Raw genomic sequence first — 17,126 nt, 5'->3', positions numbered from 1 at the left:
TCGCGAACTAATGAACTTAATATTTTGATCTCGAGTTCGAGCTCGATTTCGACTAGAGCCAGCGGTTCGATTCATTTGCAGCCCTAGCTCAAAGGATAACATTTATTACTTTGCTCGTGGGCTAGGATTCCAATTCTACATCCCCAAGGCCCCCAAGTCCTCAACTTTCACGGAAGCCTCCGTATTAAAACCAATATATATATATATTGCCGAAATTTGCCCTAATTTGAGGAATTTTTTCTTCAAGAATAGAAAATATAAAAAGGAAGCCGACCTGGTCGTGTCCACTGCGTGAACTGAATGAGACCAAAAAGCCACCGCTCTCCTAAGTCCTTCCTTCTGTTGGCGTTGGCCCCCACCCCGCCTGCCCTGCCTTCTAGCTCCGCTTCCCCATCACCTCCTTTGCTTAGGCTACAAATAAAGCCCATGCTCCTTAAGGTTTCTTCCAACTTCCTCTTCCTCGTCAAAGTTTCTGGTCTTTTGCCGGCTTTCCTTTGACAACTGGGGAGTGGGGAATCTTTATCTAAGTTGAATTCATCACTCAAAGTGGTTTCCTTTACTGACCCTTTCTCGAAAATACTCTACTTCCGTTTATATTCATTCAAAAGATTATATATATACATATATAGAAAAGAAAAAGAAAAAATCTAGCTTCTTGCCCCTCCCTTTTGTAGCAGGTATTTGATAATCCCTTGACCTCAAATCATGAGTTTATGATTAGGCTGTGCTGTATTAAGGTTGTTTTTTTATGTTATTTTCCTTCTTCCAGCTCTGCATAAACAAACACGGACGTAATTCCTTATGAGGCAGCACAATGTGTTTGATATATTGTTTTGTTGTTGTTATGTTTGTGGTATTTTACATTGTGTCGAACAACGTGATAAATTAGCATCAGGGCTTTTTTTTATATGAACTTTTTTATCACATGGCGTTTCCAGGTGGGGTTTTAGCATTGATTTTGAAATCAATCCAAAAAAAAAAAGAGAGAGAGAACTTTGACCCTTCAAGAAGGAAAAGGCATTAAAATGGAAACTTGGGATGCATTCTAAATTTTTATATCAATCTGAGCACTTGTCTACTGAGTTGAAAGATTTCGTTGCAATGTAAGATCTAGGATCAGGGATTTATTGGAAATCTTGTTTCGTGTTTCAGTCAGGGATTACGTTGAAAAAGAGGAAAGCTTTTTGTATCTATGGTGAGTTCTATGATCTTCGATTGGTTTTATTGGAATGCATAGAATTATAGTGATTGGTTTGTCATGATCTGATCTATATCTTGCTGCAAAATTCAGGGGGGAGCTCCAGCTTTCGTTGCAGATGATCTACCTGGAGATTATCCTAATGGATTTGACTTGAAATCCGAAGGCCACAATACGGTTGTTAATGTTGGAAATAAAACAGTATGGTGCTCCCTTATATGTATTTAATGCAGTTCTACAATATAACTTTCTTTTGTGACTTAATCAGGTGATGGCAATTCTGAATGATTGCTTTGTTCCTTTTTTTATATATATATATTTTTGGTTTAAATCAGTATTTAATTGGTGGGACTGACCATGGATCAAAATCCACGATTGGAGTTCGGGTTTCTGATAAACGTACTGGAGGATGGTGAGTTTTGATTCTGAAATATAAAGTTTTTTTTTTTTTTAAACTTTATGAATTATAGATGTTGGGTGATTTAATTTTGCTTATATTTCAAGGGTTACACCCACTGTATTGGGAACAAGACCGAAACCATCTGAAGTGATTTCAGCTGTGATTTTGAATGAGGATCGGATTTTCATTCTCAAGGGGGATTCTAGCCCAGATGACTGCTTTTGGTTCCTTGAGGTTGGTAAATAGTGGTGCTTTTGTTTTTTTGATTTTCGTGGCTGTTAGATATGGATCTTGGCTGGGTTTGATAAAAGTTAAATGGCGATTGGCGTAAAATATCTTAAGGAGCCTTAATTAAGATGGTCAGTTTAGATTCTGTAATTAATGCACACGGATTTGTTTTCTGAAGTTTGGTCAGTGCACATGGTTCTGTTTTTTATGCTATAGATCCACCATGAACAGGTAGACACACCCTTTGTCCAAGAGAAGAGAAAGGAATTTGGAACTGAGGTGGTTGCATGGAGCAAAGGAGTTGTAGGTGATGCTAAAAAGCCAATCGTTATCAGTGGGCCTTCTGGAGTTGGTAAGGGTACCTTAATATCTGCACTGATGAAAGAATTTCCATCAACATTTGGGTTTTCTGTGAGCCATACTACCCGTGCTCCGAGGGAGAGAGAGCAGAATGGGGTCCACTATCATTTTACTGAACGAAGCGTCATGGCGGAAGAGATTAGAGATGGAAAGTTTCTTGAGTTTGCTGAAGTTCATGGAAATCTCTATGGAACCAGCATAGAAGCGGTTGAGGTGGTTGCAGACGCTGGAAAGGTAAATTGGCAACCCTTGTTGTGTCTTCCTGATTAAATTAGCAGAGAAAAATGGTGTTTATGACCAATATGGGATCTGATATTAAGAGACTATCAAACAGATCATTCGGTAGATAAAATACCATTCATTACAGGTTATTTAGCTGACCTTAGTCAATAGCTTCACAAAATCAGCTAAACTTGCACTTTCCTATGCGATACCTCCTTTGGTTCCAATATGTAGTTTTGATGTCTGTTAGCAACTTTGGAGCCTTTACTTTTTGGTTGTCACCTTTAAGTTAGATTCTTGACACAACCTGACTGGTTAAATTCCTGTTTCATCAATGTTTCATATTCAGTTTCTGTTAAAAATCCTGTTTTTGCTAAATCACTACAAAATTTGGAGCTTTAATGAGTTGATATGCCCTTGGGATCAATATTCGTTGGATAGAAGATGAAAAAACGAATGGCGTCATGGTTTGATGTGATAAGCATCCATAGGTGATTACAGTCCATCATGATTATGCCAGTATCTCGTAGTCAAAATTAAGTGCATGGCTAAATTCAGTATTGCAACATTGAAAATGGTCTTGTATGATTTTGTGTAGAGATGCATCCTTGATATTGATGTTCAAGGGGCAAGGTCCGTGAGGGCTAGTTCTCTTGAAGCCATTTTCATCTTTGTTTGTCCTCCCTCGTTTGAGGAGCTTGAGAAGCGCCTTCGTGCAAGGTGGGCTCACCTAGACATTCAAATTTTGCTGTCCTCACATCATCTGTTGGATTGAGATGAAGTTTATTGACTTTGACAGGGGAACTGAAACTGAACAACAGATCCAAAAGCGACTACAAAATGCAAAGGCTGAGCTTGAACAAGCCAAGTCACAAGGACTCTTTGATCACATGTTGGTGAATGATGACCTGGAGACTTGTTATGCGAGCCTTAAGGTTGGCTCTCATCCTCCAGATTGCCATTCACTCCACATCGCCCCTCTTAAATCTTATGCTCACAATTTATCTTGTTATTGATGTAGAAACTGTTGGACCTTGATGAAGCTGTGGAGATAATAAATGAATCATGTATGCCTTGTCTTGTACATTCTTTTGAGTGCCTCATTTTTAGTTCCAACTAGAGATTTTATTTATCTAAAGCGGGTACTTTCTGTTGCAGCTCCGCCATTAGTCGACTTGCCAAGGGACCATTCGGTATCAAAGATTGATAAGAAGATTCTCATAAGTTGTGGCACTCGAGAAAGAGCTTCCAAAAACATGTATGTGGTTTACAGGTAGGCCTGTCTTCTTGATGTCCCATGAATATTTCTAACTTTTGGAACTTACGTGCAGATTTTTGCTGGATTTGTCCTCACTCAAAGGAGGGGCACCAGGAAGGACAAGAGGGCTCGATATTTATACCAGTGATTCAATGACAAATGGCATAAATGGTCATAAACCTTAGCCAACATCAATTTTCTACTTGACTTTAGTTTTCTCTTTCCTCTCTTCTTCAGTCTTTTTTCTTTTCAGTTAACCTAAGACAAGTTGAAGCTTTTCTGAAGTTCTGATTCCCATAAAGAATCAGTTTTACTTTGAAAAGTCATTTTTCTAAAGCATAGATGATTTGGAGAGGTAACCATTTCAACTTTTAACCTCCTGCCACACAGTAGATAGAATGCCTACTCCATATATATATATATATATATTGGTTGAGCTTCTAGCCTCAAACTCTTGCTCCTTTTCCTTTTACTTTGAGAGATGATGAAGGAAAAAGATTGACGTCTTGAGTCTTGAACCATGGAGGGATTTATTTGGGCATGCATCTTTTGAGTTATTATTCGTGTTTATTTTTTTCCCCCTCATGCATGGACATGTATTCGACTTCTTTATCCTGGTTGGTCTTTTCAATTTTTTGGGTGAAAAAATACTGTTGATCTAGCACTTTGCGTTGCCTTTAGAGTGTACAAAATGGGCTGCTAATTGCTTGGCCAGATCAAGAAATTAACTCCCTTCACTGTCTAGAAATTAACTCAAAAGTGTTCCCTTGCCATAACAGGGTATCATCATAGCATGATCCAACTCTGTCTTTTGTTTGGATTATGTTTGCCATGGTATTCACCATAATTGACAAAACCTGATGTAACTAAAACTGCGCTTTTTAGTGGACTTTATGCTAATTATGTGTGGTTTAAAACAGTCTTGAAATTCCCAAACTAACATGAATAACTTGCTAATAAAGTGGCTGTAGAAGGAGATGGAGAGCACTTGCATGAAGTTGAAGTGATTCAAGAGTATGAAATTGAAGGTGAAGGACCGTCGATCATGAAGTGAGCGAATGAAGATCACAGATGTCTAGCAACTAATTACGGTCAAGAATTCAGTAGTGTAACAGCCAGAAGATGATCATGATGAACAGCGGATTACAAATCCCTGATCTTTCAAATCACAATTGATTTGATTTATGATGGCTGCACGAGGCACAATATTTGATTTCTAGGTGTAGCAGAGTATGTATGCCGACAATAATCGCGCTTTTGGCACTGTCCATCAAAAGTAGTGAGAAAATTGTGATATACACAGAAACAAGCAAGTTGTCCGTGAAGAAACAGTTGTTTGGCAAATTTTACCATCAAACGGATCAAACAATAGTGGGAAGGGAATTTCCCCAGTGACTTCTTGCAAAGGAGGCACGGTGGGTCATAATTCATGGACCACAATAGTGTCAATCACCACAACACGTTTGCTTCAAGAATTAATAATCTTCCCTGAGCTGGAAGAATTGCAGTTGAACAGAAACTTGAACTTGGTAGTGATATATCAATCACATGCAAGCAATCAAGCAAGGCTGTTGGGATGAATGTGTGGATCAACTCCTTAATTGGATGCCTATGATAAATCTACCTTAACATATCCAAGTGGTGCCCAAGTTGCAACTACCCTTAAAGAACAAGGAAGTGTTAGGAATCTCAAATGAACGGACCTTTACCATCATTTAAGGGAAAAAAGAAGAAAGCTTTTTGTTGTAGAATGACTAATAAGATGGCCTTGCTTAGGTTTTATTTTTACAATAGAATCCTTTGATAAAAAGTTAAAAGGTGATGCATCCAACCATTATATGTATGTTTGGAAGATCAAGTTTAAACTGTTTTCTGAATTTCAAACTTCAAATTGATAATCTTTTAGATTTGTGTTTTGATAAGTAGAATGTTTTGAATTCAAAATCTTCTACTTACAATTTCCGTCATCTTACTACTCAATCCAATCCTTCTTCTGATCTTTTAGTTTTTGAGAGCACGAATTGAGACTTCACGCTATTTTGGATGACCAAGTTGAAACTTTTCAACTAAAAGGACCAATTTAGGATTTTATGTTATTCTTGGAAGGTCAATACAAAACTTGTAAATTTGAGGGACCAAATTGAAGTTTTGGCCCAAGGAATTAAGTAATTTTGCAATAGTCTTCTAGAAGCGTTGAACAGGACTTTCAAATTCTTTCTAAAAGCTCAGGGCGGTGGCTGGGGCCTGGGGGTGGGGGAGAGATCCAACTTGACAAGTGACGGAGACAGCCCAGCCGCAGTGCTGTATCCTCGTTTTATCATAGGATACTCGATGTAGAATTGGCCCATTCAAGAGGGGGGGCCCTAGAAAAGAATTTTGTTATGATTGTCGAAGAGGCCAAATGGGCCCCTCAAATTTTCAGAATTTTGCAAGTGGCCACATGTCTGTCCGGCCTGCTATTATTATCTTCCCGCTACAAGTTGCCAAATTTTGCCGGCATTAGTAAGCTTTCTTCTTTGGTACAAGCTTTTCAAAGCTAGTGTTGACTGATATTGGAAGGTGGACCTGATGATAATTAAGACATGTCTTTTGTTTGAAAATTCTAGGAAATTTCCTGCTAGTTTTTCTTTAATTGTCGTTGTTTCTTCGGTTAAGGAATCTTACTTTCTTCTACGCAAGAGTTTTACAATCATTATTGTGTTTGGATTTATTAGTTGAAATATTTATTAATATATTTTTTATGATTTGATACATGTGAAATGAGAAGGCAGTTAAAAAAAAACGTATTTATATTTCAAGTATAATAATATTTTTTAAAAAAAAAAAATAGGCATTCAGATGTTTTTCATAATACCAAGTGAATTTTTTGGATGTTTGTCTAAATTTTTTTTACTGTAGTTTACTGTAGAATTTTAAAAAAAAAATTAAAATGTGTACATTTTTTAATATTTTGAAATGTATAGCTTGAAATTTTTGAGATTAGTGTAGCTAAAGTTACTTGTAGCAGACAAACTTGATAAAAAACTTGCCTGCTAAACAAGGCCATTTTTTGCATTCTAAATGCATAGAAACGTGCTTCCAAAATCCAATCCAACTGATAAGAACATATGTAACTCGTCCCCTTTCTCTACCAAGACTGCTCCTTCTTCTCCTTCGTCTCCTCTCTTTTTTTTTTTGGGGAGAGGAGGGTGTTCTTACGCTTCTAAGAGTTTCACTTGAATCAGAAAATAAACAAATAAACAAAACAAGATGTGAAAGAGCATTAGAGTTAATAGAAGTCAAAATTTCCTTTCCTTTTTTTTTTTTTGGTTTTATTTTCGACTTGGAGACTTAGGAATCAACTAATTTTGCAAATTTGGTTGGTAGTTGGTACTAGGAAATGAATAGATTGCTTGAACCAAACATCTTACCACCATAGATACATTGCTGGTGCTGGTGACAGAGTCCATTTGATTTGGATTTGGTCAGTCCTCCTTTCTTGCCTTTACTGATTCCAACCCCAACATCCACTCATCACTCATGTTTTTTTGAATTGATGAAGAACCTGATAAACGGTTTTGATTTGGTCCAAGATTTTGCTCAATCCCTTTAAAAGTTTGGTCTTACAGTCCAGAGCAGTAGTAGTTTAAAATTTTTACCTTCGTTACAATTTCAGAATTGCCTTACAATTTTGCAATTTACAATTTTACCGTGTACTCCTTGACCTAGTAACCAAGAGCATCACTCTTAGGAAAATTTGGAGTCCAAATGTTTTTTTTTTCCAAGCTTACTAGTGACTTTTTTAACTACAAAGCTCAAAACAGTTCAGATTTCTGACTGCTGGAATCTAGAGTAATCTGACTTGAGTTTTATAATAACAAAAAAAAAATCCAGCAATGAACACATACTCCCCCAATTCCCCAAAAATGTTTTACTATGGCCTCAAACAAGGCCGCAAAAACCCAAGAATGGGTTCCAACTGGGCTTGACTTCGCTTTGCTAGGTCAAACTTGAACATTCAATGTCCAACTCGAATTCAAGTACATGTATAAATGAGCTTGAATTCGAACCTAATTAACCTCAAATTAAATTGAAATGAATTATAATAATTATTTTTTATAATAGATAATATATATATGTATATATGTTACTCTAAATACATATAAAAAATAAAATAAAAGGAATATATGTTGTTAGGCCCCAAGAGCATTTATGTCAAGTATCGAATAGCCCAAATTTCACTAAAAAGCTCGTCAACTCAAGTATTAAACAGCTCAAACTCGACCAAAAAACTTGTCGAACTCAACTCGACCGTATTAGTGATTAGTGATTGAGCAGGCTGACAAGCTCTCAACAAGTTAGCTCGATTCACTTTAGCCTCAAGCATTTTACACATCACTGTATTTTGGAAAAACGTAGTCGTAGTTTTGCAAAAATATTTTTCCAAAAAGTTTCACACACAACCTTGTGCCGTGTCTACATTGTAAAGGAAATGGGGAGGCTGGAAGCAGCAAAGTTCGAGGTCCATCCCGCCTATGAAACATTGGCCTTAAACAAGAAGTGCATTTTAGGCTAAAAATTATAGTGTCATAAGATTGTTTTGATAGCTAAGCAGCTGCAGCCATACTGCTAAATACATCAGTAATTGGTTCATATGCCACCAGAAATACGTTAACTGTACAACCGAAACTCTCAGACCAAAATTTTGCTCGTAAGAACAATCCATCCCTCTTATAGAAACGCCCGTTTCACAGCTGCAGAATGTGTCACAGTATCACACACAACTTTACAAGCTATCAACACTGTATCAAGCTAAAAGACACTTTTTAGCAGTGGTGAGGAATTTCTCCATCCCAACTTTCCAGTCCGATGGCTACCTGGAAGTCCCTATTGGTAGTTATTGAGTTTTACAATGGTATTGATATCCCCATTCAAAAGTGTTTGTGTTCTGCATTTCTTGGAGCAGAAACCCCTTCACTTCGTTACAGCTCTTCTGAGAAGTGCTGGAAAAGGGATGCTGAGAACCAAGTGAATCCTTCATCTCTGTGGGCGTAGCATTAAAATCGATGCTCTTCTTGGAAGCAGCACGGCTATCTGATTTATCAACATTCTTTTTGCTCAGGAACCTGCCTCCGCAACCTCTGGCTCTTCTCATAGCATGCAAGTGTCGAGATTCATGAAGATACGGCTGGAAAGCAAGCAACAGAAGCCTTAATCATACAACATGATCTCTAAAACCATCAGTAGATGCTGGAGAGTGTATCACATGATCCACTGAGATCAATTAAACAAAAGCTAAAACCAACCTTTCTAGCTTTCGCCACCTTATTTTCCAACTCAGCCTTTGCACGCAGTTGTCTTCGCCTTAAAATCCCATGGTATTGTTTCGCGTTCACATACACTGGTTCCTCCGCCAATTCAAGAGGCAATGCCAACCTAGAGTCGTGCATACTTTGCAAGTCTGGATGCACCTAAAACACAAAATATTATGTAAAACATTACATTAGGACAAAAAGAAAAGTTTGTGCTGAACTAAGCTGTCTCTGAAACTGGAAAGTCTTTGTGTTATACTCCTCGCAAACAGATCAAACAACAGAAGGAAGATAACTGAATCAATCTCCCCACTCAGCTCCACATCAGAAATTCCATACAGCGTGCCCCTATGCTGGACGAAAAGTAGTTTAAATCTCATCAGCTCTTAGAAGCATTTCTTTAGTAAAATACATTTGCATATCATCCTTTCAACCAACTCATGAAAATATTGATGGATTTTAGGTCCCGCCCCCTTTTCTCATGGATACCGTACCACTTGCTTGGCGTAGACTGATTGATGCACTTATGACACATTAAACATACTTTACAATCAAACTAACACATAATTCTTCAATGCCATCAGACCATTATAGATGTTACCTTATATCCATGCAGTCAACTAGATCTAAACTCGGATAGAGTGTAAATTTGTTATAAAAAATATTCTACGCTATATTAACAACCTCTAAACTGTCATCTGAAAGCAGGAAACGGTTGCCAGAATCACTTTTTCCACGCATGCCATTTTCCTGGAAAAAAAATTTTCAGGTGAAGACATAAAACATCCAAATGAAAACTGTTATCTAAATCTCTCTCACTGGTTTTGTTCTTTCTGGTAAGTTATGTTGATGTAGTCTTCTTCCAAAATATTTAATTGCACACCAAAAATAATATGTTTCTTCATCCACTAGATATGTTTAATTCTAAGATGGCCACCCATTGTTATCCATTACATCCTAGTTATCAGGCACTTTATAAATCAAAGGCCGTTAAGCACATTAGTAAAGAACCTTTTATATCTGGAAGCACTAGTAGTACAGTATCTCCAACAGCAAATCCAGCAATAATCATACTCATCATTGCTAAGTTGCATTAAGTACAAAAAAGATTTAAGGATAACATTAGAGCTGAGGATATCGTTACTTAAAGAAAAGTTCCAAGTCAATGAATCAATTTTTTAACTACTACTTTAGTTTGCTGATCAGCATACCTAGGACATTTGTCACTGCCATTGCATATATCCTCTAATTGGAGAGAGAATCTTGTTTTGTGTTTAAGTTCTCATATTGTGTTAGGCTGAAGGCCAAGGGTAATTCAGAAAATATATGTAAAAGGTAACATCAAAAGGGCTCCTCCTGCTTTATGTTTATGTTGATGATATGTTAGTTTTTTGTTACTTCTACCTGAATCTTTGTACGGCAATTTTCAAGACTACTCAGCAAAACTAATGAAGCTTCTGTATATAATAGTTGGATATCTGTTCTGCAAATCAAATCTGATGTTATAGTTTATATATAGTCAAGTATGACTTGTTAGTTGCTGTAATTTACGCAAATTTGAAATTATTGGTTGCAGTTCCACTAATTATCACCTTGAATCAAGCCCTGTTCAATGTTCAGTAGTTCTAGTGATTATAGTTGTCCATGTCTCAAAACTTGATGTTCCTGAGATGACATTTAGATTTCTGAAGTGACATTGATCAATCTATCTTTCACATATCTTTCACATGGAGATACAAAAGCCAGCAAAAACTGTTAAGATTTGGAGTCACTCTAGACAGTTTCATTCGTATTAATGCTTAATCCAGTGAAGCAAAAAATTATTAACGCATCATGCATAGCAAATGCTTGAGCATAACAAGTTTAGTTTACAGTGCACAAAGAAATAAATCAAGAATCGGAGTAACTTCTTTAAGGATTTTCAAATTCATGGAACAAAAAAGCTATTGAAACCCCTAATTCTGCAATGATCGCAGTGGACCAAGAAGAATGCTCAAGACAGAGACTGACCACGTTCACAGCATCAACATTAGCAGGCACAAAGAAAATGCAGATTCAAACCAAGCATATATCCAAAATGTGTATATAGAGGAGAGAGCCCGGCTTACATACCCAAGTTTGACCATGATCATGCGAATTACCCCAGAAAGATGATTCTGGACAAGGATATGTTGTGCATGCCAGGGACAGGAAAAGAGAAAAAAAAAAAAAAAAAGCAAAGATTTATTAGAAAGACAATGACAATAATAATTTCAGGTTCATGAAAGAAACATATTAATTTTAGATGCAAACAAAAATTCCAATTAAATTATGGAAGCCATGGATTCTCACATATGTACGTTGGAAGAAGGAAGAGAAATACATTGGATGATTGCTTACAAGTTTCAGTTGAGTAACTGGTATTAGATGTTCGCTCATCGTCGGAGAAGCTATACTTGAGAATTTGAGAAGTTCTTGTGCACTATTTTGGTCTAAACATTCAGACCAAAAAAAAAAATTATCTTGACATCCGTATCATGTAAATCAGCAAGTACTTGTGATTGCTCATTGTAGCAAAAAGAAGACATAGCCCTTATACTACACTTAAGAAACTAATGAACTACTTCTTTATTTTACTCACAAATTAAAGAATACACAAGATTAACATTGAATTGAATGTCAATGGAAAGATTATAGTAATGTGGTGTAATCATAATAAGGATGTCAATGGCAGAGAGTGGAAGACAACAATTAGACAAGCATACATTAAGAACTTTTTAAAACACTAATTGATAGAAGTTACCCAAGAGGAGCCTTCGAATGGTAAGACATTGGTTGTTCCAAGACGTTCGCTTTAACTTTTGGTACATATGGTATAAACAAATTCACCTATCAGCCACTTCCACAAAAGTGCCAAAAGAACACAAGAAGCACAATGGATACAGCATCAAACATATTGGCGATGGAAACAAAACAAAAATGTCCCTTTCAGAGCTTTCCTTTCTTCCCTTTTGCAAGCAACATACGTCTTGTTGAGACTCAAAAAATGACATTTTGAGTGTGCTCTATTTTTGCTTTTTTATACACATTTAAATGAACCAACCATCGTTAAGAAGCAACAGCAATCACCAAACTGCTATTGGATCTTAAAAAAGGCCAGACTTAGAAAGAATCACTTGTTACATCCTGCAAGTCAAAATTAAAATTGGAAAGCGGGAAAATACAGGAAGCGTGTTGATACTACTATAAATCCTTAGTACCTGATTCTAGGAACTTTGCAGTTTCCACTTCTCTGTATATTTCACCTCCACTTTTCTCCAAAAACTTTGCTTCTAATTCATTAGATGTTGTCACCAGTCCAGCATTTTGTTGGCTAGGCAAGGTTAGACTTGATCTGCTATTACCAAACACTAATACTTCTGTGGAGACACTACTGTTATTTTCGAAACCACTCAAATAACTCCGTGAATCAGTTGATGCATGTGAAATGCTTTTCACAGCGGACTCCAGTTTGTCAAATGTGCCTGATTTTTCCCGCATAGTTTTGATATTTACTCTGCTGTAATCTGCTGATGATAACAACAAAATTACCAGGATGTGTTAGCGTTAAATAAAAAAAAATTCAAAGACCGTGTTCTTAGCATTAAATTTCATGGAAGTGGGGCGACTCATGATGGTTCAGTTACATTCAGGAAAGCATCTCTCATCGAATTCCTCGGTATTTTTTTCCCCAAAAGAACTCTTTAAAATATGTTGAATACAGTAGAATTTTTGGACCGCATTAGTTTTGCTCTAAAATTGTCGATTTCCTACTTGATCCTAACCAATATTTTGGAACTCAGACCGGTGATCGAACCGGTAAAGTGGCCGAGTCAAGGTTCGACCGGTTCAATCCTAGCTCATTGATTTTATTTATTTATTTATTATTTTTAAAAATAAAAGATAACAAATAAGCAGAAATATATAAAATCAACGCCAAAATCCTAAATTTTGTAATATCTTATGGAGAAGATTTACTAATCTGTTACCTTCTCATTCATCGGCCAAATAAAAGAAAAAGCATTTCATAAAGAAATAAAGAATCAACAAAATTATGAACAAATCTATCCAATATTTTAAATTAAACAAGGACGAGTTTAACTTTCCCAACTGAAGAACAAATTTGATAGGATTTGTAAAATTAACTCCAAAAAAAAGGAGAAAAATATGAATATGAAAACAAAAGATAGAAGAGGAAAGGGAAAACAATTGTGTTTCTTTATCTATTGAGCTCAACTTCATTATCATCTTCATCATCAATAATGTAAAAGAAAAAATAGAAGAGAAGAGGGTAAAAAATGGAGATAAGCGAGGCTTGTCAAGCGGGCCTGGAGGTGAAAATTCTTACAGGAGGAAAGACGATTGAAAGTTTCTTTAGTTTTTAGTTGGATTAGTTATTTTGCTTTTAAGTTGGGCTAGGTAAGTTTTTTTGTTTTTAATTTGAGAAAAAAGGCCCATCAACCAACTTAATTTTAGTAGCAGACAATTAGTTGTAGTTGTTAAGCTTTGATAGAAACTAAAAGCCCAAAAAAGTCAGCAGCCATTAGGAAAAAAAAAAAAAAAGTTGAAGCCCCAAGTAAAAAATTCAAAAACCTGACTTGACCGCCGTTCATTTCGGTTCGCGGGTTTCGACTGATTTTTTTAACTTTTGAGTTTTTCATAAAATCGAACCGATGTCGCGGTTGGTTTACGGTTCGATCGATCGAATCAACTGGTCCGATCCGATTTTTAAAACATCTATCCTAACTTTCAATATTCCTAAATTTTTGGAGACTACAAAAGTGAAACATAATCCATCAAAGAGATACCAAAGCAAATCGGCCTATGAGGTTACGGGCTTGTTCTGTGCTTACTTTATTTACGCGATCGTAGTTTCGGATTTTGGACATAACTCATCTTCTTGTTTGCTTTTCCATCCATCTAGAGTATTAAATTATTCAGTTGCCAAAAGAGATAAAATCCTGAATCTACTAGTAAATAGTAGCTATAACTGATTCTTACTATTTTAGCCTCGTCTCTTCACAATCACCTGTTGCAAATTTACCTGCAGCAACTAAGCAAGAAGACCTATCTATATATGTTGCAGCACATTTCGGGTCACGCAATAGAATACTCCTAACAACTGAACTCCTCTTGATATCTAAATGAAAAGTCAAATTACAGAATACTTTACTGATCGAAGTGGTGTATGTGAAAAACTTAACACCATAGATATATCATTGGGATGTCTTAGAATTATTTTTGGAGTTTATTACTGTAAACTGCAACGACAAAAAAATGTTTTTCAAAACGAGGGTAAGATCCATTTTCTTTGTTGCACTAGTAGATGTTAAGATCAAGACAATAATGCCCACTAACAAATGCATAACCCCAAACGAAATGGAGTTAAGTTATGCATCCTCAACTCATTATCACACTCTGCTACATGCGTAAATTTTTATTTTTTTTTTTTTTTTAAAAAAGGAAGAGATATATATATATATGAACTCCCCAACAAATTAAGCAAAAGTGTCGAAAAGAAACTGTAGTACATATAAAAACCAAAACATGCAGATATCGAAGAGGGATTAATCTCAAGAAGACTTACACTAGATCATGAGCAAACAGGTTTTGGATCCCTTTCATGCATGCAATCCCATAAGGCTAAGAAGATAAAAGAGGGTTGATGGAGTTGTTTCAGTCTCTGAATGCCGTGTGAGGTGGGGTTTTTGTCGTAGCAGGAGATGATGATGAATATGGAAAGACGGCCATAGACTGGCAGGTAGATAAAAGGAGAGGAGAGAGAATCGAGAAGCGAAGGTAAGAGAGAGTGACCAGATCGATCGAGTGGCATGCGAATGTACAACTCAATCTTAGGATCAATCTTAAAGACAGCGATGTCTTCTGCTTCCCTTTCTTTCTTTCTTTCCTTCCCTGTTTAATATAATAGTTTAATAATAATAACAGTTGACAGGTATTACGACTTCCAGCTGCCGCTTGGACAGACTCCGCCCTAGATTTTGCCCATAATGACGTTAATGTCCAATGCCTTCTTCAAATAGTAACCCTATATATTACCCAATCATGCAGACTGGATAAACAAATTTGATGTCATTTTCTGTGCAAAAAAGTAGAAAATATTTTAAATGAAAAGGTTAATTTAACAATTAAGATCTAATTTGCCTATGAACACATTGGTTACACAACTAGCATATGGAAGTAATCAAATTCTCGTTACATCGATCCATTCCAAATTTGTTTTGACAATTCATATTAGCAAATTGGAGAGAGGCATTGGGATTCACCATTCCCAAGTTGCTTTATAAGGAAGGCAATCTTGTGACTAAGACAAGAATTCTAAGTTATATTGTCGAGGAGGATATGTTGCAGATTGTCTTTCATCGTAAATAAAAGAATTACCTTTTTTTTTAAAAAAAAAAAGAAAAGTATTTTTCAGTCTTTATTGTTTGAAAATTGAAGTATTCAAAAATTATTTCAAGACAATGGATAAATTAGTAGACCAATTGTCCTTCTAAACTCGTTTGGATTGCTATTCTTTGAAGTTTTAATAGAAAAATATATTCTGGTGATTTAATATATGTAAAATAAAAATATGATTAGAAAATATGTTCACAAAAACCTTAAAAAATTTTTTAGAGAAAAATGACGATCTAAACAAAGCATGTACACTAACCAAATAACTCAGTCTAAATTTAAAGGGACTATTATGAGATAAGATTCAAACTACTTAAAAATGGAAATATGTACATACAATTATGATCTATTTACTTAAAAAAAAAAGAAATTCTCAAAACAAAAGTTACATTACTCGTTTAGTGCTAAAAACATACAAATTTTTTTTAGATACATCAGAAAATGCAAAGCCTAATATAAAGTGAAGCTTTCTTGTTTGGATTATGACTTTTTAACAAAAAAATTTTACGTTTTTCGTGAATATATTTTTCAATCACATTTTTATCAAATATAATCAAATTATTACGGTATATTTTTCTATAAAAAAATTTCAAAAAATAGCAATTCAAATGGAAGCTTAATATTTAGTCAAATTCATGAGGCAAGTAAACCAAGTAACTAGTCATGGAGCTAAACCATCTTGCCACCATAGGCAGAAAAATGAAGGGGTAGAGTCGTCTTTAAGAAGTGACACTACTGATAACCTGTGGACTTGTACCGCAAGATGACATTAGCGTGATTAAGATAATCAGAGGCGACAATAAATTGATTAACGATTAACATTGATTTGTATTATTGGTCCAGTTTTGCATGTGCTGCCCCTCCAGCTTAAGCCGCTACGTGTCGAGCAGTGGTGGGGCCCGAATACCTACTTCCCCGGTGCGAAGGCCAGGTGTTGAATCAGTCCCCTTCCTAATTGATGACTCAACCGCCAGATAACGGCGTCGCGCCGTTAGTGGGGCCCGTTGTTTTGGAGTTGGGTGACAAGGCCTACCGTAACCCCCTCCAAAGAAGCAAGACGACATCGCACGGGTCTGACAATAGCGACCGTCAACTTTCCACGCGTCCCCTGACTGGTATCAGCGGACGTCATCAACATTGTACAATCCTCAGTCAACTTTCCAATTTGTGATGGACGCCAAACAATGAATAATTACTCGGGATTAACTTTTCTCTCTTTTTTTTTTTTTTTAAATATTACTGGATCAATTTCTCTTGAAACTTGTTCCTAGCCCCTGTTTGCTTGATTGTGAGGTCAAGTCCGCTTCAAAATTTAGGGGCTCGAATGGCCCATTTTGCTCTTTCTCGATATTAGATACATTTAAGGTTGCAAACGAGGCTAACAAAAGTAAACAATTTACAGTTCAAACTTGTTTATTTGTTTTACGGAATTTAAAATCATGTTTAAAAGTTAGGCTTTTTTATTTATCAAGTAAAATTCGGATGAGTTTCTATTGAGTCAAAACCGAGTTGAGTTTGAGTCATTTGACTAGTTCACATGCAAATTTCAATATTACGTTAATTGAGTCAAGTTTGAGTTGACTTTGAAATTTTACAATGTACAAAATTGTGTGTTTATTTTTTATTTGATTAATTAGCGAATCAAATTCGAACTTGCTTCAATCGAGTTGAACTCAATTTGAATACTGAACACCTTGATTTGCCTTTCCGTCTATGTTTTGAAGCTCAGGTCGATCG

General features: G+C 36.0%; 2 protein-coding genes across 13 annotated transcripts; one reads left to right on the top strand and one right to left on the bottom strand.

The window, feature by feature from the left end:
* Positions 1-298: 298 nt before the first annotated feature.
* LOC113692763 (guanylate kinase 2) lies at positions 299-4,995 on the top strand. Of its 3 annotated transcripts, none has more exons than XM_027211311.2 (12): positions 299-438; positions 1,153-1,195; positions 1,292-1,399; positions 1,534-1,610; positions 1,703-1,832; positions 2,043-2,420; positions 3,007-3,128; positions 3,208-3,343; positions 3,430-3,475; positions 3,567-3,666; positions 3,740-3,837; positions 4,629-4,995. In XM_027211311.2, the coding sequence occupies exons 2-12, from the start codon at positions 1,193-1,195 to the stop codon at positions 4,718-4,720; spliced, it is 1,290 nt and encodes a 429-aa protein (XP_027067112.1). In that variant the 5' UTR covers positions 299-438; positions 1,153-1,192; the 3' UTR covers positions 4,721-4,995. The 3 variants fall into 3 exon arrangements, with proteins under 3 accessions (XP_027067112.1, XP_027067113.1, XP_027067111.1); XM_027211312.2 differs by having other exon boundaries at positions 409-677; positions 2,058-2,420; XM_027211310.2 differs by lacking the exon at positions 299-438 and adding an exon at positions 536-677.
* Positions 4,996-8,348: 3,353 nt separating this feature from the next.
* LOC113691985 (nuclear transcription factor Y subunit A-6) lies at positions 8,349-14,874 on the bottom strand. 10 transcript variants are annotated; one of them, XM_072053128.1, is made up of 6 exons: positions 14,563-14,874; positions 12,197-12,502; positions 11,337-11,428; positions 9,642-9,707; positions 8,952-9,116; positions 8,349-8,833 (listed from the first exon to the last, which is right to left on the bottom strand). In XM_072053128.1, the coding sequence occupies exons 2-6, from the start codon at positions 12,474-12,476 to the stop codon at positions 8,543-8,545; spliced, it is 894 nt and encodes a 297-aa protein (XP_071909229.1). In that variant the 5' UTR covers positions 12,477-12,502; positions 14,563-14,874; the 3' UTR covers positions 8,349-8,542. The 10 variants fall into 10 exon arrangements, 5 of the variants coding, with proteins under 5 accessions (XP_071909229.1, XP_071909228.1, XP_071909231.1 ...); XM_072053127.1 differs by having other exon boundaries at positions 12,197-12,505; positions 14,563-14,872; XM_072053130.1 differs by lacking the exon at positions 14,563-14,874 and adding an exon at positions 11,740-12,122 and having other exon boundaries at positions 12,197-12,335.
* Between the last annotated feature and the right edge of the window lie 2,252 nt (positions 14,875-17,126).

Source organism: Coffea arabica, chromosome 6c (assembly GCF_036785885.1).
Source record: "Coffea arabica cultivar ET-39 chromosome 6c, Coffea Arabica ET-39 HiFi, whole genome shotgun sequence".
NCBI classification, from domain to species: domain Eukaryota; kingdom Viridiplantae; phylum Streptophyta; class Magnoliopsida; order Gentianales; family Rubiaceae; genus Coffea; species Coffea arabica.
The sequence above is the reverse complement of the archived record's forward strand: the minus strand, read 5'-3'. Positions and strand labels throughout refer to the sequence as shown.